Below are 22507 nucleotides of genomic sequence, written 5' to 3' on the forward strand. Positions count from 1 at the left end.
ACTGGCTTGAAGCAATCCCATAGCTGCTATTCATCCTCCTGCGACCACCTGTTTGTTATCCTTACCTCTGGAGCTTTGCTCTTCTCTGCTTGTAAGCAGGTCAGAGGAGGACATCTAAATGATCAGATTTCCCAAAATGCGGCCTGTGAATTCCTAATCAGCGTGTAACAATCGCCGAATGTGTTGGGAGCCCTGGTGCCTCAGGTGATATGTTGAGGAGAACTGGGCAGAATTTTCTTCAAACAAGCCTGAATGAAGTCCCTAACAAAGATTTGAAAAGCAGTTTGCTTGCTAATTACAGCATTCAATACATCAAGTGCTTGTTTAACATCTGCTTTTCGAGATGTTAACTGTGGTCAGGATCATAGAGACTCCCTTGGTACATAAAACGGACAGTACGTAATCACTGGAGATTTCCAGGTCGGGGCAACAGGAATGCAATAAGACCCCTGCATTCGAATACTACTAAGACCTTATCATGAAAAACAGACCTCCACTTTTTGCCTTCTCCAAATCAGCAGTCCAGTCCATCTGGTGTATTGAGAAGCCCTTGGGTCTTACCGACGTATCTGGCATGTCCAGAATGAGCTATGTCTCCATGAAACACAGAACACAGCAATTCTTTATGTCCTGCCAACAGAACGATCTTGACCTTAGGTCCTGAGTCTTGTTCTCCAGTGATTGAGCATTAGCTAACAAGATATTGCGCAGAGTGAGTTTCATTCCTTGGCATTTCCACCTGGCTTAGAGTCCTCCCCTCCTCCCTCTGCTCCAGCCACTGCGATGAATCTTTGTCCGCTTAAAAGTGCCGTACCTGCATGCTTGAGAGTTAAGTCCGCTGAGTCCCCACTTCCCCAGCTACAATATTGCAAAACAAGATTGAACTGAGCTAGCAATATTAACAGTTTTTGCCTTGCTTCTAGCATTAGGTAATAACAGCACTGCTTCATATTTCATTGTTAAAAATATGTTTCATTATTTTTGCATTTCATTTGACACAAGACATTTTGTTGTGATTGTTTTGAATACCCCCTGCTTAAGAGTTGTAGACATATCTACTACTGCTGTTTTATCTGTTCGCTGAGCTGAGCAGTTCAGAATATATCACTTATGTACTTTCATTCATAATATTTGAATTTATTCAACAGCCTCTATGGGGGATTTCTGAACTATGTAATTTAATGTTGCATTATCACAAAAAAGGCGATTTCAACGCGATGGCACAGCATTATGAATACTTCTGTTTGCACGAGGTGCATCCATTTACAGAAACATATAACATATACAATTAAATACTTTAGAAAAAAATTGAAATGATATTATTCTGCTTTTGTAGATAAAAGACTGCAGGCTGTAGTAATAGACCAGCAGCAAACCTTATTCTGTCAATACATCATGCAACAAAGCAGAGTGATGATGCACTATGGGTGGTAAAAAAAATATAATATGAAGCTTATGCCAATGAATAAATGTTTAGAACTGTTCCCCAAGTTGAGGCATTTATTCATTCATTGATTTGGTACTCTAAATAGAAAGTGCTTGATTATTGCTCCTGATAAATATAGCAGAGTTAATTCATCATCCACTTAGAACCTCTTTTTCTCATGGTCCCTAGCTCTAAACCACAAAGGATATTAGCTCTGAAATCATCTGTCTCTTACCTTTGTCCTGAATGGAATACTGGCAGGAATGCACTATGAAGTCAGCACAGTAACCACCACTGATCACTACTGTTGCTTTGTTGCACTTCATGATGCACGGCTACCAGCCCAATGAATGCAATTAAATAAGATAAATGATTATGGTTTCATTCCTGGTACAATTGGCCATTCTTCAATCTGCAGTCTGAGAATTTGATCAGATACGTTATCAGCCACAACCAAATCAAAACAAGAATATCACTTTATCTTCTTCAGATGTTCCTTTTACTCCTGTATCTCTTCCTCATTATTGCTCTGTCTCTATTTCTCCCGCACTCTGTGAAAAGCTTTTGGATGATTCCACATGTTTAATAAGTATATTGTATAATCACATGCTATTCCAGATTGTTATTGGACATCAATAACAATTCAATAATTCACTTTTCCTGGAATGCTGTAAATAAGACTGCAATTTCAAAAACACCAAACCTTATTTAACATCAATAAAACCACTGTAACACCCTAGGGAAGGTTTTACTGCTAATGTAATGGTCTTTCTGTAGAAGCAGTGTTTGGGTTATAGTTAGAGATAACGGGTGCTTTGATGTGAGCCGTCCATGGAGGTGAGTGTCTTCTCGTGCTGTTTGCCTGGCACCGAGTTGATCTGGGTCTTTTGTTCGGCGGAAGATGGGGAGAGAAGATGCCAGAAAGGAGAGGTCATGGACACCAGAAAGGACTGGACTTGGAGTGGGGCCAGGAGTCGACTAAGCCCGGGGAAATCGGTGAAAGGGAAACTGTGAGTTCCAACTTGCACACAATAGACTGTTACATTAAAAAAGGCCCTTTTTGTTTTACTTTACTAACCCTTTAGTCAAATTAAGAATTATAAAGCTAAATTGTTTAATTGCCTATGGTGTACTGTCTGTTATTTCATGGTACTGATTTGTAACAGGGTGACACATCACGCAGCCTCCACACAAACAGGAGGTTTGGCACCTCAATCTCACGCGTTTGTCTTTCCTAGACTTACACAGCCGGTGGAACCAGAGAGTTACACTACCTATCATACTAAAAGTTATGGAGAGGCATCAGCAATGGCAGCCTGCGTGAGACGTCAAGGCTTGTAGAACTGTAGAGAGAGGAAGCCTCAAGGTCCCGCATTCTGCCAAGATGTGTTCTACTTCTTCTGCTCCATTAGTCAGTTTTCTGCTTACACCACCAATTTTGCACCAAATCAAAATTACCATCAAGAATTCAAGATTGTTTAATGTCGTTTCCAATACACAAGTGTAAAGGAAAACAAAATAACTGTTACTCTGGATCCGATGCAGCACAAAACAAATCACAAGGATAAAGCAAACAGTAATAAATTTCAAAAATTAGTAAACATCGAAACATAAGACGATTGACAGGAAATAATAAAGTCATGGTGGTGTTAGTGGGTGGAGGTGTTGATCAGCCTTACTGCTTGGGGAAAGTAACTGTTTTTGAGCCTGGTAGTCTTGGTGTGGATGCTACATAGTTTCCTCCCTGATCGGAGTGAGACAGATAGTCCATGAGAAGGGTGGGTGCGAACCTTCGTGGTGTTACTAGCCTATTTCTGACACTTTTCTACATATAGGTCCTTGACGGCGGGCAGGCTGGTACCAGTGATTTGCTGGGCGGTTTTTACTACCGGAAATAGAGCCTTCCTATCTGCCGCAATTGCACTTCCAGTACCAAGCAATGATGCAGCTTCTACCATTCTCAAACATTTCATGAGTTGGTTCAACCAACCTATTTTCTCCACCATCACCTGTCATCCAGTCCTGTCCAATAATAGTGCCATTTATTCTTGCCTTAACACAGCCAATACTTTTCCAAAGAACATTGACTCTTGGTGGTTGTGACTAAACTTGCTTCTTTTTGACTTTTAGATGACATTAATCACAAGCTTGCGATCAGTTTATGTGCTGAAAATCCTAAAGCCTCCCATTCTTCTATTTCTCTTAGCCTCACAACTACTTCTATATTGACAGATTGCATTTTGATAGAAGTTGCTAATGAACCTAAATGAACTATGAAAACTAAAAACCAAATTATTTTCCCATGCCAAAACTCTGTTCTCTGATCTCTACTATGATCTTTAGTTCAAAATTTATTATCAAAATACAAATACTGTATGTGTCCATATACCACCTTGAAAATTAACTTCTTGCAGACACCCAGAAGAATTTATTTATTTATCAAGATACAGTGCGGAACAGGCCCTTCAAGCTGTGCCGCGCAGCTATCCCCTTCTAACCCTAGCCTAATCACGGGACAGATTACAGCCACCAATTAACCTAGCAACCGATACATCTTTAGACTGTGGGAGGAAACTGGAGCACTCGGAGGAGACCCTCGCGGTCACAGGGGGAACGTACAAATTCCTTATGGCAGTGGTAGGAATTGAACTCAGGTCATACATCCTTCAGAGCATTACGCTAACAACTTGGCTATCATGCCCAGTATAAAGAAATACCAAAGAATCCATGGAAAACTGTACAAAGGTGGACAAGTGTTCAGTATGCAAAAGAGGACAAATTATGCAACTAATAAATAAAAGAGCAAATAAATAATACTGAGAACATGAGTTGTAAATGGTCACTTGCTATTCCTTCGGTTTTTAAAAACTGTGCCCATTACAGTATAGGTAATTTCATCAGGTTTTGTTAATTATTTTGATGTTTTTATTAATAACAGCTATTTTATTGTTATGTCCTTTAACTGCAATTTGTTTGCTGACCTTTCAGATTACTTCCTTTATTCTGAACTTTCTGAATAGTCCAACAACTCCACCCCCCACTCTTATAGTTCAAACCTTGATTCACAGAGCTATTATCCCTTTTAGGTTGTACATGATTCCTATTCCAGTTCAGGTATTGCATTACTATGCAAAAGTGTTAGGCACATATATACAGCTAGAGTGCCTAAGGTATTGCACAGTACTGTATTTGTCAACGTGGAATTGAGAGCAAGTTTGTAAATCTGGCAGGAGCAAAGGATGTTGGAAGTGGTGAGGGTGGCGCACCATGGGAAGGGGGTGGGACAGGTGGCAGAGAAGAAGTACCAAAGGGAGGGCATATGGCACTGGTGTGAACATACCTAACCCTTAAACACCAAGCAATGTCATTTGATTCTAAACAATTGGCTTATTAACCATTACAGAATGTCTCTCTGGTGCTTCCTGCTCCCTCCACTCTCCCTTTTCCTTTTCCAACCATGATTACCCTCTCCCTGTCACCTTCCCACTCTCAGACCACAATAGAGACCCATATCAGAATCAGGTTTATCATCACTCACATGTCATGATTTTTTTTTTGCAGCTGCAATATAGTGCAATACCGTGCAAACATCTTAGGCACCCTGGCTATATGTGTCTAAGACTTTTTTGTACTGTACTGTACATTATGAAATAAAATTTAATACTGCTGTGCAAGATCTTCCATCAGTAATAGCATAATTTAAATTCCATCAGACTCTACTCAGCTATACTTTAGAAATGCTTTTTCTTTCTGACATATTGAAATGCTGAAGTCATGCAATTGATAAATCAGGACAATTTGTGAAGTTCTGATATTGTGACACATTGCAAGTTCCATTTCAATCCTCCCTAGCTACATTTTAAAAATGTATGAAGAATCCTTTCTGCAATGTTTGAAGAGTCATCATAAATAAAACATTAATAAAATGTGAGGAAGATGCCAATTGAAGAAGAAAGAGCAGCAAAAGGAACCAAGGGTAAAAACTTGCTCTCAATTGTTTGGGCTAGATATTAAACTAAGGTGGCAGCTGCACACTGTACACAGCTTCCAAAATTACACTTCGGTAATTAAATAGAACAAAATTCAGAAGTGAAGATCAACATCCAACTGTTAGTACTTTGTGCATTTGGAGCATGTAACCAAGGACAATATTCTAATCCTTAATATCTCCATAAATCTACTTCCCATCAATTCCTGCTGAACTTGATCCAAATGGCAGAGTCTTCCCTAAAGTACAGTGCTTAGCTATTTAACTCTGTATTCAACGGAAGGGGTAACAAAATGAAATGATGTGAACTTTCTCCAAAGTCTGAGAAAATAAATGCACGTTAAACACGAATGCAAGCAGTATGTAATCTCACTAAAAACTGCAGATTTTGAAAATCTGAAATAAAACAAGAAAATAATGGAAATGTTCAGCAGATCGGGTAACATGCAGAAAGAGAAGCGGAGTTTACAGTTCAGGATAAAGAGCCTTCATTAACTGAGACATTAGTTTGAGTCAGTAAAAAAAAACACCTGTTTGAGGACCCAAGCATCCCAAATACTTGCTAAGGTGTGGATTGCAAAAGTCATTCAGTTCCCTCTGAAGAGAAAAGGGAGAAAAACAAACAGGGAATTTAGTTCAGTGAAGGGTTTCAGGCTTTTAGATGAACTTTAGAATATATGAGAACACATAGAATTGATGCAAGCATCCTGTTTAAATATAATGGAGCAGTATTATTCTCTGTTCAAATTATGCTATTGCATGATTAGATTTGTATAACAAGATCTAATCCAATGTAAGTGTTTAGGATAATAAAAAAGAGCCTAGGATCTTTGGATATATCTCAATTCAATGGTTTATTAATTTGTCACACATGAACAGTTTATGTCACTCACTCATTTTTCTTAAACACGCTATTTCATATTGCACCAGTGCATATATTTGTTAGGTTGCATGCTCCTATGTGATGAATTTGTACTAAAATTTTGATAAATATTTGTTTATTGTTCAGCATGAATGGGACTTGTAGTTTAATGCTCTTTTCCCAAGTCTAGAGAAAGCAAGGCTACTGTCCAATCATCAAACCAGCTACGAGCAGCTAATAAGCTAAATAAAAGTATGAAATTATAACAGCAGCTCACTGTAGCAGGAATCAAATTTTGGAAAGGTACAAAAATCCAATGTAAGTGTTGTTATTCAGTACTTACTTGTTTTGGCAAACGAAAGAGGGCATTTCCATAAAACATAGTTTTGGCCTGGCTCCATGTTCCGTCAATGATAATGATATTGTATGGAGACAGCGATGGATCGAGTTCAAGTTCTTCCAGGTTATTTGCCTCGGGTCCAGGATACAAGACTAATGTACTAATACTCTGGCACACAGCTGCAAGTTCAGGATGCCTTTAAAATAAAATAAACTTTTCAGTCAATTGTTACATTTCCCTGAACTTTCTAAATTACAGTTACTAACGTTTCTAACATTTGTGACATGGATTTCATTAAGTAACCTCCAAATCTGGGGCAATTTACAGTTGCTACTTAACCAACCACTGGGATGTAGGAAGAAACCGTGGTATCTGGAAGAACCACACATTGGAACACAGAGAACAGATAATCTCGACGCAGATAACACTGGAGATGAGGTTTAAACCCGCTTACTAAAGCAGTAAGGAATTTCTTTTCCACCTGTGGCACTATGTCACTTAGGTAGACAGTTGATCAGATCCCTACTTTAACAGAAAGATACTCTTAACTGAGTCCTCTGGCCACTCTACAGATTGCGCTATCTGAACGGGAAGCTACTGGAACACTAAGTAATGATAGGGCACCTAATGAAGTAACATTTTTTACCTTTATTTTATCAGCAGTCTTTTTTCTTTTTCTTTTCATGTTCATCTCTCCCTTGGCACTCCTGCATTTCTCTGCTCAGCAGGTGTCTGTGAACGCAGTTTGCCACGTGATTGGGGAGATTAGGGTGGGTCCCTTCAAATAGTTGTATGAGGCCTCCAATAGAAGCATCTGTGACCACAACCAAAAAAACAGACTGATCTAAAGGGCAGTGTCTGGGAACTTGGACTGCTTGTCAGTCATAGAAGACCAATCTCTACAAACTTCTATAAGGAACAAACCTAAACAGAAACAGTATGTCCATTTTTGAAAAAGGAAAAGCTTCATTATTGTCAAAGCATGAATATTTTATAAATACAAGCTGGACAAAACAGATGTGTTTTGCCTTGAGTGGTATTTATCTTCGTTTCCGTTATCTAGCTTAGCATCTGATACTAGACATTTATTGACAAGAATATCCCTCTGTAGTGTCCTAATTGGTTTAAATCATGAAAAGAAATACAGGAAAAATAAATAATAAATATCAAAGTTGTTGCACTATAGATCATCAACTGCAAGGAATTCAACTTTTGTACCAGTTCACAGACAACATTAATGAATGTATTATTCATATTAAAGGTAATTAGAAGATAGGGGAGTTACAATGAAGAGATAAACCTACTAAATTCTAATCCTTTTATTATCCTGCAAAGTAGATTGCATCACAGTTTTTCACAGAAATAAAAATATAAATTGCTCCGAAAGAAAAGAAAGCAGATCAGAGGTGAAAAGTCAAATGTTTATCAACAACAATTTGAATTTTTATAGCTGTCCTCTAATTGTTGTGATACCAAGGTAGACTGTGAAAGGAAAGTAGGGATAGAATTACTGGTATCCAGCCTCAGAGAGAGAACTTCTTGTGATTTCACTGTCAGCAGTGGGAACAAGACCTGCTGTAAGTGAGATTGGGAGCGTTGAATAATATTTGAGTATGATAAGCAACTATCAGTTCACAGAGCAAAGAGAAGAGTGGGGCTAAAGATGAGATGATATTTAGAGAGCATGAAAGTTGCAATGTTGAGCTTTTTAAAAAAAGAGCTGATGATGTGCATATGGAAGGAAGAACTGACAGGTGAGGCTTTAATAACACGCACAAGCAATGAAGGCCAGGAATCAACAGTGAGAGGGAAGGAACTGAAGGTCATGGATTCCAATCAGTGATGGGCAAAAAAAGCTGAAGGATAAAAATGTATTTGGCCTAAAATAACAGCTGGGAAGGCTAAAACTTGGGCAGAGAGGAAGGATCGGCAGCAGAGTGATTTGAATGTCTAGACAATGGAATAAGGACACTGAAAAGTAAAAGCAGAATATCATCATCATTATGTGCCATGTCATATGACATGGGCAGTCATGACCTTACACCTGTCATTAATCTGAGAAGTTTTTGCAACATCTGTTACGTTGTCCTTCCACAATATCTTCACCATTCTTCTCCAAAACCACGTTTCTGCAGCTTCGAGTCTTCCCTCATTTTGCTTTGATATTGTCCTACGTTTGCTTCCACATGTTAGTGTGAAATGAACGTAAAGAGCAGAACAACAGTTTCCAGTTCTGCAGAACTCTTTTATTTGATATGTGTCAAAGAAAAAGAGTCAGAAATAGAAGAAATGTAATAGAACTGGAAACTTGGTTTTCCTTTCAGACAAGGAGATAGTGTTAATCTAGTCAGTGGCAACAAGGAAATAGTGATGCAGTAAAGCCAATTTAATTTACAAGTTACAAGTGGATTCTCATTATTTCTTTCACATATAGTTTATGACTGAATGACAATATATTGGGTTATTGACCTTTTTTTACCTTACAATAGTGAATATATTTAAAATGTAATAAATAAAGTTAAAACACTCGGGAACATCCTGAGGTCAGGAAAGACACCATGAAAATGTTAAGTCTTGTTTTCTATTTCCAGCATCCTTGCTTTCATGATAGATTTCTAGCTCTTGCAGCTCAAAATCAAAAGCAAAATTAAAACAGGGACTCAAAGGAAACAAATCATTTCCCAGAACTGCTCCTGAAAGATGCCAATTATTTTACCAAGAACCAATTTACACCCTTTGAAAGTTGACTGGATTTAGTAGCAAGCAAAATATTTCAATAAATTTTGCAAGGTTATAATTAATTGTAAGACTATACAGACAGCATTAATCAATCTCTGTAATAAGCCTTGTCAATGTCAAACTGTCTGAAGCCAGAGCAATCACTTCATGGTTCAGTACAATTCAGCTTCATGCCAAGGTTTGGGAAATTGGACAGTGCAGGAAAAAGTGCAGTGCAGTCATAGTTTTTAATTAACCTGTCCCAGTTTAATCTAGTGCAAATCATACATTAAAGTCATGCTCCACCTCATCACCAGACAGCTATGAAGTCTTCCGACCAGCTTTGGTTTTGGTATGGATTACGGTTGTCACATGTACCGAGATACAGCGAAATACTGTCTTGCATACTGTTTACGCAGATCAAATTCTTAGGCATTGCACTGAGCTAGAATAAGGGAAAATTATAACAATGCAGAACAAAGTGCAAAAGCTACCACAAGATCTTATAAAGTGCAGGATTATATGGAGGTAGATTGTGAGGTGACAAGTCCATCTTATTGTACGAGAGGTCCGTTCAAGATTCTGATAACAGTGGGATGGAGGCTATCCTTGAGTCTGGTGGCATATGCTTTCAGGCTTTTGTATCTTCTACCCAATGGGAGAGATGATAAGAGAGAATGTTTACGGTGGTTGATATCTTTGATGAAGCTAGCTGCTTTACTAAGGTAGTGAGAGTATAGACAGAGTCCGTGATGAGCTGAGCTGTGTCTACAATACTCTGCAGTGTCCTGCAGAGCAGGTGCCATACCAAGACATTATGCATCCAGATAGAATGCTTCCTCTGTTGATTAAAATGGGTAAGAGTTGACGGGGATATGCCAAGTCTCTTTAGCCTTCTGAAGAACTAGAGGGTTTGCGGAACGTTCTTGGCTGTGACACCAATGTGGTTGGATTAGGACAGGCTATTGGTGATGCTCACACCTAGGAACTTGAAGCTATCAACCTCAACACCTTAATGTCATCAGGAGTACGTGCACCACAACCTTTTCTGAAGTCAATCATCAACTCTTTTGTTGACACTCAGAGAAAGGTTGTTGGCATGACACCATGTCATTATCTCTCCACCTCCTTCCTACACTCAGACTCATTGTTATTTGAAATGTGGCCCAATACACTGGCATCATCTGAAAGCTTGTAGATGGGGTTAGAGCAGAATCTGACCATACAATCGTGAATATTAAAGAGCAGAAGGCTGAGGACACTTGTGGGACACAAGTGTTTAGAATAATCATGGGAGGTGCCACTGCCTACCCTTATCGATGCAGTTTGTTGGTCAGAGAAAGTCAAGCTATTACTTATAATGAAGGTAGCAAGGTGAGCTTTCACTCCAAGATATCTTAAGTTCTGCAGCACTGCTCAAAAATGAGTTAGCTTCCAACTGGACTTCAGCCAATTGATGTTGCTTCAGAGTTTGCAAGGCTTACAGTGGAGCTGGGCAACACATGGGGAAAAATAGGAGCTGGACTCTTCAACGCTACTCCACATATCACAGAAGCCTTCAGGCAGGCATGATAGCACACCAAAAACTTTGTTGTGCAAGTCCATCTGTCTTTTTTATTAGAGAATGTCCTTTCAAAGATGTTCTATGCAAGTAGATAATCATGACCTGGCCTGCCTTTATTTTCATTTTATTTAGAGATACAGTGCAGAACAGGCTCTTCCAGTCCTTTGCGTTGCACAGGCCAGCAATCCCAATTCAATCCTAGCCTTATCACGGGACAATTTACATTGACCAATTAACCCTACTAACTGGTACATCTTTGGACTGTGGGAGGAAACCAGAGCACCTGGAGAAACTCCACACCATTCAAGCAGAGAACATACAAACTCCTTTCAGATGATGTCAGAATTGAACTCTGAAGCCCTGAGCTGTAAGTAAGTCTCGCTGTGACACTACTGTGGCTTCCCTTCAGGCTGATCATGCCTGATGTCTCACAATGTGCAGATCTTGCATCTCAAATACTCCAAGCAGCATATACAAGGTGAGAGTGTTGGATGTAGGTTCTAGAGAAACAGACATTAAATTCTGCAGCACAAAATTACCAGTTCATATGTGCTATTACAGTTGTGTTTACGTGACCAGTCCAGTTAATTTCTAGTCAGTAATGACAGCCCCTCCCCCTTCATGGTGCAGGAATCAGTGATAATAATGCCAATAAATGTCAAGAAGAAGTAATTCTCTGTGGGAGTGGCCATTATCCAGCACTTACATGACACAAATGTTAGTTGCCACTTATCAAGCTAAGCTTGACTGTCCTGATCAATGAGTTTTGCACATTTACTCAGGTTACTTAGTGGAACTGAAGACTAATTAAACAGGTCCTTCCTACCTTGATCACCATTCTCTTCTTTAACTGCAGATGCAGGTAAAGGGGGTACCTGTGAAATGTATTGATTTAAAGCAGCGGTTCCCAACCTGGGGTCCACAGCTCCCTCAGTCCGTGACATAAAAATGGATGGGAACCCCTGATTTCAAGAAACAATTAATGACAATTAAGTGGGCAGCCGTCTCTGAAGCACACTCTTCTAAATCTGGCCCTGCCTTCTAATAAGTCTTTGTTTCAGAAATCAGTGACAGTCTCACCAATGTTGTGGGTGATTCTGTGACTCCCACAACACTGTGAAAACAATCTACCGTAGATGTCGGATTATAAGCCGCTACTTTTTTCCCACATTTTGAACAGCTTTGAACACTGCGGCCTTTACTACGGTGCGGCTAATGCATGATTTTTTTTCATGCCGCCAAAAACATTTTGCCTCGTAACAGTAGACCAATAAAATTGATGAGTAGTTCACAGAGGTCCAATGAAATTGTACGATAAATCAAGCGCACTTTCACAATTAAATTATTGTAAATCAGTCATTTGTACTCACCCTCATCAACATGGAAAACACTCGAAGAAAAGCATTGTGCTGCCTTTATGGCAGTTATTTAGTTTATAATATTTTCGCTTAGTAATTCATTTGTTAAAGTTAGAAGTGTTTTAACTATATTTGTTTTCTGTACTACATCGCGGGATGCTATGACGTCACACCCGGTTTCGCCGCGTCTTGTGGGAAATACCGGTTTGCGATAAACGGGAAGGCGGGGGGCGAGCGGCGGAGCCAAAACGCTGCTTTTAAGTTAAAGGCGATCAATAACTTTTCCTGTTAGGCTGCAGTATATATATTTTTTACCAGTCGTTAGGAGATATTGGAATGTTGTTCAGTAAAAAAGTATACGCAACGTATATTTAAAAGTAGCCGCGTTACAGGCACGGTTCGAAAAAAAGCATTTGCAATATGTATTTGTTTATGTTACCATATGGATTTAATTAAAAGTTAAAAAATCCTCACGTGTAATATCTTTCTGTGTAAATATCTCATATTACAACGTGGGACACCTGCGGCCGAAAATCCGGTGCAGCCGAAAATCCGGTGCGGCCTAAAATCCGGTGCGGCTTGTACAAGTACAAAATTGATTTTATTTCTAAAATTAGAGCCAGCGGCTTTTAATCAGGTGCGCTCTGTAGTGCGAAATCTACGGTACTCTCTTTGTGAAACCTTTATTGAGGGAACAGGGCCAGAGATTTGTGGAAGTTGAAGTGGGGCTGATTCTAGCCTCTTCTGTAGATCTCATGGGTCCACCTTGGCTTCCTAAAGACAGCAAGCAAAAGTGACTACCTCAGGAGAGAAGAAAGCATAAACAATCCCATCATGAAATGTGTTACCATAATGATTTTCTCAATATTGTGCAAACTATCTGAACGTTTCATGCAAAACACCGCAGTTCTGGGAAGGCTGATTCCAACACACAAGCATATCAATTTGCCATCATCAGAAGAAATAATTGACAGAGTATTACCACAAAAATACTCTGCAAACATTCTAAACCTTAAGACAATGGCTGGCAAAGAAATACAGTAGCTAGGATGAGTGAACCTCATAGTCTATTACCACTAATTTGCCCACAGGTAGTTAGATGGTCATCCAGTCCCCGAATGGCAGATGGTATCCCGATCTAGCAGTTCACTTTAGAGTAATATAATACAAACAGAAAATGCCAGAACACTCAGCAGGTCATACAACATTAGAGGAGAGTGACATCACAAGCCTGATTGAAGATTTCATAAGGCTCTCATTGGAAAGCCTTTGTCTCCAAATCCATTCCTCCTCAATCATAACTGTACTTGCTGAACATTTATTATTCTCCTCCGGGAGTTCGCCTCCACCTCACCTTCCTGCTTATTCTGCCAATATGGCCTGATCATTAACTGTCACCTCTTGTTTTGCTGAAGCCTGAGATGTACAAAGCACTGACAATTCCACTGTTGTATCTCCATTGTATGTCAGCATCCATTTCATACAGCATTCTCCCACACCACTGTTTGGTCAATCCTATTGGGATTTAGGGACAGGGACACAGGGGAATTCGAGGACAGGTGAGAGTCTAAGCCTCCGCTCCCCTTTCAAAGCTGGTAACATGGAAATGTTCGGATGTCAGGCCAGCAGACCAGCAAGAATATCGACAATTCATCGGCGCGTTCCAGGATCATAGTCCTGTGTGGGCAGGAGATAAAAGTAACAGAGAGACCAGAGTTTGAAGCTTAGTGTTTGGGTCCTGTTATTGGAGATTCCCACATTCGAGGCTTAAAGTTTGGGGTCCTCATTCGTCACCTTGGGTTGATACAGAAGATTGAAGCCTGTAGGTTGATCAGAAGTCCAAATTTAAGTCTAAAGCTCGATTGGAAATCCAGAAATAGAGGTGCTATGGCTGAAGCCCCCAAGTCTGGGAATCTCTGGAAGTCCACTGGGGAAGTCAAAAGCCCAAGGTCTGCCAATCCACAAGTCTGCTGGAGGCTGGAGGCCTGGGGTTAGAGGACTATGTATCTGTGAGGGTGGCTTGGGAGGTACAGAAACAGCTTGTCTGTTGTTGTTTTGTCACTTGGTACTCGATGCTAATGTGATAACTAAATCTGAATCTAAATAGCGGTGGTGAAGAGGAAGGAAAGTTTACTTGTTATTGATGTCAGGATTATCTTCTACGGTTCACACATTGCATATCTGGGATTGGCATAGCTCAGATTTGCAGAGCCAACATCAAATTAGCTTTCAACAAAGATTGATGTTACCAATCGCCTACTCTGCGCACTATGTTAGTTGTCACTGTGCTGATTAATTTTCTGAGAAACATCAGTTAAATTAAAAACAGTTTCTCTCAATTCACAAACAAAATTACAAGAAAATTCCCATGAATTGCTCCAATTAGACACGTATTATGAGAACCAATTTCATAGTCACTGTTTCTTATAGCAATTGGATACAGGAAGACTGAGGTCACTGTTATTGGCCCCTATCACAAACCTAACTCCCAATTCACCAACACCATACAAGGAATGTGAAGTTGAACAAGAGTAACTTTGATACTGAGCCTTTATCTGTTTGTTTTGGTATCACATAATCCAGCACTGCCTTCACTCCATTTGAAATCCTCTTCCCTGTATTTGTTATCTCTGAGCATCTATTCTAACATTGTCCTGACCATCCTTCCATCTTCAACTATACTCATGTAGGCGCTTATGAAAAACTGTGTTGCTTGTACCTTCGGTGCTAGTCTTATTCACACATTACAAACACACTTGCTGTCACTCCAATGGAACTCATTACTACACTCACAATTTTAATCCTCTGCTTTAGTACCAAGTATAGGATTCTCTTCCTAGAACTCTACACCTCTCTGTAATCTGGTTTTAGGGCATCTGACCTGATGGCTACCTTTCTTTGTTTAAATAGTAATCTTCACAATTTGCTTTGGGCTGCTGTGCAAATGCGGGCAATTGTTATTGCTGCTAAATGTCAGCTCGGTTTAACTGGTCTGTGAGATGAATGGTTATGAATTTGTTACCTGAACATTAATCTGTTGAAAGAAGGTTTTTTTGGCGATGTCCTACTTCTATTGCTATTTAAGCCAATGTACCTATTGGCTAGATATAAAGCTCATATTTAAAGAAAAGCAAGACATTCTACCAGAGTCTAAAAATTCACCCTCCAATATCATCACCAAAATCAACTTAACAAATTCACCTCATGATTGCTTTATGTAAACTACCTCTATTGTTTATATTACCAGATTTACACAGTGTAAGTGCTATTTAATGAATATTTCTTTTTTATACCTTTTCTTATTTAAAGGCAGTTAAAAGTGTTACCACCCATTCAAAACATATAAATTTTCCAAAAATTAAACCTTTATATTAAATCTTCATTACATTCAGTTTTATGATGTGTCCCAATTCCCTGTGGCAAAGATTACATGTAGCCAAGAGCACAGATTAGTTGCTAACATCATTAGTTCCTTTAAATCCAACACTCACTTCCAGGCAAATGATCAAAATATTTCCTGAGGTCAGTTCAAAGCTAATTATTGCTGTGGTTTGAAGTTTTACAGGATTGGCAACTGCTACAGTCCTATTCTATCAACAACATCTTCTAGTTATCTTCATGCAACAGAAACAACAGAAAGCAGTTTTTTATATACATGCTTAACTGTAATTTGTTGATTTGTTACACAAATTGCAATGTAGCTGACTTTAAAAAATATTTATGCTGTAAATATACACAGTGGCCACTTTTTTAAGTACAGGAGGTACCCAACAAAATGGGCACTGAGTCCATTTCTGTATTTCTGTGGTCACTGCTGCTGTAGCTCATCCACTTCGAGATTCAACGTGCTGTGTGTTCAGAGATGCTCTTCTAAACAGCACCATTGTAACGTGCGGTTATTAGAGTTACTGTCGCCTTTCTGTCAACTTGAACCATCCTGGTCATTCTCCTTTGATGTCTCTTATTACCAAGGCCTGCATATCTGAAACAAACACATTACTTTTGATTGCTCAGACAGCCCATCTAGGGTTGGTTGGGTGATGCTATTATTATTTCTGCTGTTCAAAATTGTTGGCACCTTATGTGCTTAGTTGCAAGTTTCCCAGCTGTCACTATTATGGCTACACAAATTTGGGCTCTGCTCAAACAAGCCTTTGCATCTCTATTACTAATCATTTCTCTTACATTTGCCACAGCTCATTATGCAAGCTACTTTTAAGCCTACCGTTTTTTTTCCTATCCCGTATATTTGTGGCGTCCAACACAGCTGTGCACTTGCAAGCACGGCCTCAATCTCTGCACTACCGGCATTCTCCAATAACTGTGCTGTCAGTAAGTTTGCACTGCTATTCAATGTGAAGTGCAGTCCTCGGCTATTCAAGATTAAATCAGTCAAATTGCTTAAAGCTATAAAAAAGACAATGGAACTGACATTCGCATACATTCTTGCCTATGTTAATAAGTATGGTTTTTTTCAGCCTGCATTCCTAATATAGAATATTTTTTCTTTATCTGTCAGCCTCCATCTGACAACACATTATCCAAATAAATGGACTAGCTGTAAAAATTTAGACAATTACTACCAGCGGCGATGGTTGGACTGATGTAATATACTTATATGGATATAGCTGATATTTGATCTGATTTCTTCAAGCTGTCTTGACTACTGCTAAAAGAAATCTCCATCTACAAATTGCTTTATCATGTTTGTATGGTAATTATGAGTTTCAGCAGTTGCAATCAGTCACCAATTTTCAAAAACATCACAATTTGTTTTGAATTTGTCAATTAAGAGAGGAAGAATAGCCAGGATGCTGGGTTTAAAAAAAAACTCATTTCTGGAATCTTGGTGTTTGTTACATGGCCGTTGTTGTTGAGTGCCGTTGAGTCATCATCGACTCATGGTGACCCTATGGAAAGTGTAGTTGTTCATAGGATTTTTGTGGCAAGCTACGGAAGTAGATTTCCAGGCCTTTCTTCTGCACATATACTGCTGCTGCCCAGGTTGGGACCTGGCCGGATTAGAATTCAGGACTTATTCACAATAAAGTGGCGGTGAGCCACTTTGTTGAACACTGTAGTTCCTTGGATATACTCTCTTAATGCTGTGAAGTTGAGGGATGCAGGACTCAAACCCAGCCAGATTGAAGGAATAAAATTTATTTTTAATTCAGCATACTGTGCAAGTTTTAAGGGAAACTGCTAATGATAGGACTCTCCTGCATCAACCGTATTTGTCCTTCTTGATGGTAGAAGTCACAGAATTGTGAAAAAGTGGTCAGAATGGCCTGGGGGAGTATCTCTAGTGTACATTTTAGCTGATACACATGGTAGTCACTGTGTGCTAGTTGCAAAGGGAATGAATATTTGGGGTCATTGACGCAGTGCAAATCCAACGGGCTGCATGGACCCGGATGGTGTCAAACTTCATGGGAAATATTGCCACTGCACTGACCCAGGCAAGTTTCATCATGCACCTATCTTGTGCCTTGTAGATGGGGGGTGGTCCTGGGGCATCAGGAGATGAGTTGAACGCAGAAGGATACTCAGCCGCTGACTTGCTCTTGGAAGTATGTTATTCATGTTGCTAGTCCAGTTAAATTTCTGGTAAATATACTAATGCTCAGCAACAGTAATATTGTTAACTGTCATGGGTAGGTCGGTAGATTCTCCCTTTTTAGAGACAATCTGTTATTTCTGTTGCATGAATGTTATTTATCAGTTACCATCCAATGATGTCTACGTCTTGCTCTATTTGTAGAGAAATTGTGAATGGAATTGAACACCATGCAATTATCATTCAACATCCTCAATTCTGACCTTATTGCAAAATATCATTAATATATCAGATGAAGATGATTAGATCAATGAGACTACCCACAGGAACTCCAACACTGATAGCCGGGGACTGGAATGATTAACCATGACCATCTTCCATGAGGAAGATATGGCTGCAATCAATAGAATGTTTTTGCATTGCATTAACTTCAGTTTTATCAGGGCACCTGGATACCAACATTCAGTCAAATGCTTTTTTTTTTGCCCTCTCATCTTACTTCTAGAATTCAGATTTTGGCCCAAGTTTGGATTCAGGCTATGAAGAGGTATGAACTTGAGTGGTCCCTGCAAAATCCAAAATAGTATCAATGAGTAAGGTATTTCAGACTAATCGCTGCTTGAGATTGCAGTCAATGGCGTCTTCTGTTCCTTTGTTGATGATTGATACTTGTATAGTGATTAGCTAAGTTGGATTCATCCATCTTTTTTTTGTGAAGGAGACATAATCAGGTAATTTCCTAGATGGGTCAGTACATGCTATTGATTTTGTAACAGTTCCCCTGGAGGTGCAGTTAGTTCTGGAGCACAGGTTTTCTATGCTGCAAGTGGAATGTTGCCTGCTCCCACTTCCTGGAAGGCAAAGCATAATTGTCAAGGAATGTTTTTCGGACTGGAAATCTGTAATTAGTGGTGTACTGTGGGACCATTGTTTGTCATAGGGTATATATAAGTAACTAGAATGAGAATGTAGATGGTCCGATTAGTAAGGTTGTTGAGACAAAATTGGTAGAGTAGTAGATACCAGGGAAAGTTGTAACAGGATATAGAAGGCAGAAATCATTTGGAAAGTTGAGCACAGCAATGGCAGATAGAATTTAATCCAGACAAGCATAAGGCAATGCATTTTTGAATATCAAATACTAAGAGGATTCATATTGCAAATGGAAAAAATTTGTCAGTGTATTTTTTGCCCCAAAATTCTGGATTAGTAACTATACTATCTAGTCTAGGTCTCTGGATTACTAGTCTGATAATTTAAACAACTGTATCTCATCATACCCTGAGCATCTTGTTTGAATATGGCCATAGGATCTTTTAATGTTTGTTTGTACTTTCTGATACTTCTGAAGCATGAACCAAATTGTACACCAACGTTTCTCTCTGAATAGCCCTCTGTTATTCCTAATGAACTTCAAATGTTGATTTCCTCCCTATGATCTTGTTAATGCTAAATTTCTCAGTACGGATTTTCTATCAACTGATTAATGACTTGTAGGAATGCAATCCATTATTTCCAAATGCCTTAAAGTTGTCAAATTCCTTTGTTCAGCAGTTCCTCATTCACAGAGCTTTTTGCATCATCTGTTATCTTTTGACTTAGTCTTTGCAACCTTGGCAAAATATCATTCAATAAGTATGTTTTTACAATGACACATCAATTAAAAATAAAAGTAGTCTGCCTTCAACACTATATTTTCCATATTTAGCAGTATTATCTTTTTATTATGCTAACTCCTCCTAAGAAAAGGATCATTTGATAACTTGCAAATCATCCTCTGACAGTGATTTACTCATTTTCAGTTATATCGCTATTTTCTAAATGCAATAAACAATATTCAGATCTATGTTGAGTATTCAACAGACTTGGAAAAGCTGAGGTATCCGGTTGAAGTCTGTGGGGAAGACGTGGCATCTGGCTGAAGACCAAGATGGCAATCTACAGAGCAGTTGTCCCGACTTCTCTACTGTAGCATGAACACCATACCACAGGCATATCAAGACGCTTGACCAGTTCCACCTGCGATGCCTTCACCATCTCGTGGCAAGACAGAGTCCCTACCACAGAAGTGCTACGAGGGGCCGAAAGCTCTGGCACAGAGACACTGATTGTGAAGACCCAACTTCAATCTGTTGGACAAGCATTCTGGGTGGAAGACAACCACCTTCCAAAGATGGTATTCTTTTCCAAGCTGGGACATGGCACCAGAAAGCACGGAGACCCTACAAAACACTATGAAGACTGCGTGAAAGCGTCCTTGAAGGCATATGCAATATCCCTGTGACTGGTCGGGAGGCCTTGGCCAAAGACCACAATGCCTGGCACCTGGCACCAGCACATTTGAAAAGCAGTGGCTGAAGGACCACAATCAAAAGTGCCAGGACTGCAAGGAGAGATGACCCAACCTTTCAATGGCCACAACGTGCTCGATCTGAGGGCGCATCTGCACTTCCCAGTTCGGGCTTCACTCTCAACAGAGGTGTCACCGACGTCATCATCGTTGCCGGTAGACTTCCAAGAAGACATTTTTCCTATTATGTGCAATTACACAATGGTTTTCAGTTTATTTTGCTGGACATAAAATCACACTTAAATGAGAATCTGAAAAATTCTTCTGTAAGCAATATGATCTAGAGATCTTTATTAGCTTCATTGAGCATGCAAAAGAATAAATACAGAACTCCAGCTTGCTCTTATTGTAGCAGTATTCATGATTTAGATATTCTTGGAGAAAACAAAACAATATGGCAGAATCAAAGCTACTCTGAAATGGTCCCACATGCTTAATAGAATGCTCCTCAATGCTGCAATCTATTGAAGCACAGAATCCGATAGATTGCAGTAATGTATCTGCAAGGGAAAAGATGAATTGCATGTACGACATGACATTTTAAGTAATCGCAGAATGGCCAATTTTTTGTAAGGCAAAGTCACAGAGCCTTCATAGAGCTCCAGGGATCCAGGCATAGAAGCTCTGCACCAAGGTCTGTTTGCAAGGTTGGCAGATAGTCTATACACAAAGAACATAAGGATAGGAGTAGGCCATCAGCCTCCTCAGGCCTACACTGCCATCCAATATAATTAAAGTTCACCTATGCTGTCCTCAACTCCTCTTCTATGCCAGTTCCACATAACCTTCAATTCCATGATCTTTCAAATGTTTATCTAGCTCCACCTGAGGTAGATCTAATGATCTGGCGTCCACCACTGTCTGAGGTAGAGAATTCCAAAAATTCTCTACCCTCTGAGAAAATGTGTTAACATGCATCTCAATTTTAAATGACTGGTCCCTTGTTTATATCCTCTTGTTTGTGACTCTCCCAGGCAGAAACTGTCAGAAAATTAGGCAGAACAGGATAATGGGTAAAATGCAGATTATGTTTATTTGTTACTGTACTTTGACTTTACTTTGCAGAGTAGCATGGAACATCTAAAAACAACTTACAGGTCATTTAATTAAATAGTATATTAAATATTGCTTCATATTTCATCAGTTAAATTGAATTTCTCCACATTTAAGTCACTTTATTAATTTTAAAATTTACATATAATACTGACATAGGTTATAATTTTCCAGTATTTTGATTTACCAGTTTTTAAAGATACAAGGCAGAACTAATGGTATCAGAAAATTCTCAAACTGGTTTTGCATTTTGATATTTCTGAGTTTTTAATCCACCATGAAACAAAAAGCACCTTCAATAAAGCAAGGGTGCATAAGACACCCAACCAGACCAACAGGCTGAAATCTTCACTCGCAGTTTAGGACCATCTGCAATGTTGTGTTATGCTAATCATCAGCACTGCTGTCAAAAACAGCTCTCACTTTAGCGCCAGCACTGTTTTGTTAGAATAGGCATTATCACACAAAAAAAATGAACAACCTGGTTAGCAAACAACATTAGGTTTACATCTGGCCTACAGTGAGCCGTGTGAGACCTTCATGGAGAATGTGGCAGAACAAGTGCAGATTTTGCACAATACCAAAGTACTTTATGATCCAGGTGTTATAAATTCACCGAACAAAACATCTTCCATCAAATTTTATATTAACAAGTCACCTTTTGTATAGAACACTTTGAGTTGCTGGATAATTGCCATTTGAAAATCTTCTCCATGATTGACAAAAATTAATCTTCTACCTAGCGATGATTGAACAAAGCAAAGTTTATGTTTCTAATTCAACTGTTTCAAATATCAGTTTATTAAAAAATTTTAGAAATGCTCTCTTAATGAGCAATAAATGTTTCAAATGAAAAAAGACTGGTGCAGGAGGCACCAGTGAAACTGAATCAGCAGCAGGGTTTTTCTGGCATTTGATTATAATCCCAGCTAATAAAGCTGGCACACATGTCTGTGAAAGCTCATTCTGACACGCTAATTGTGAGCAGGCCTGGACTTGAATGCAATACCATGTCAACAGCTGGTGCTCTTCAACCAGAAGAAATGAGTCAAAACAGCAGGGTTACTGTATGTCAGCTACTGGACCAGCAAAAACCACAACAAATGTATGTCCCTGCCACAACACATGCTTCATGTACCAAATGCAGCAGTTCTCCATCTAGCCAATGGCATTTTGTAAAGGAAATAAAAATTCTCCAATTTCTCTAACTTCAGTTGAACCATCAATAACTCAAGAATTCCAAAGACAAAATTTATTTCTGTTCTCTTCATTATGGAAGACATCAATCAAT

General features: G+C 39.2%; 1 protein-coding gene across 3 annotated transcripts in view; it reads right to left on the reverse strand.

Annotated features, from left to right (window-relative positions):
* The window catches only part of dtwd2 (DTW domain containing 2), a 135499-nt gene that overhangs the window by 50274 nt on the left and 62718 nt on the right, over positions 1 to 22507 (reverse strand). For all 3 annotated transcript variants that reach the window (XM_073069078.1, XM_073069088.1, XM_073069070.1), the window contains exon 4: positions 6620 to 6812. In XM_073069078.1, the coding sequence (XP_072925179.1) occupies positions 6620 to 6812 (193 nt within the window). The remainder of the gene's footprint in view (positions 1 to 6619; positions 6813 to 22507) is intronic.

The sequence above is a fragment of the Hemitrygon akajei genome, chromosome 2, assembly GCF_048418815.1.
Source record: "Hemitrygon akajei chromosome 2, sHemAka1.3, whole genome shotgun sequence".
Lineage (NCBI taxonomy): Eukaryota > Metazoa > Chordata > Chondrichthyes > Myliobatiformes > Dasyatidae > Hemitrygon > Hemitrygon akajei.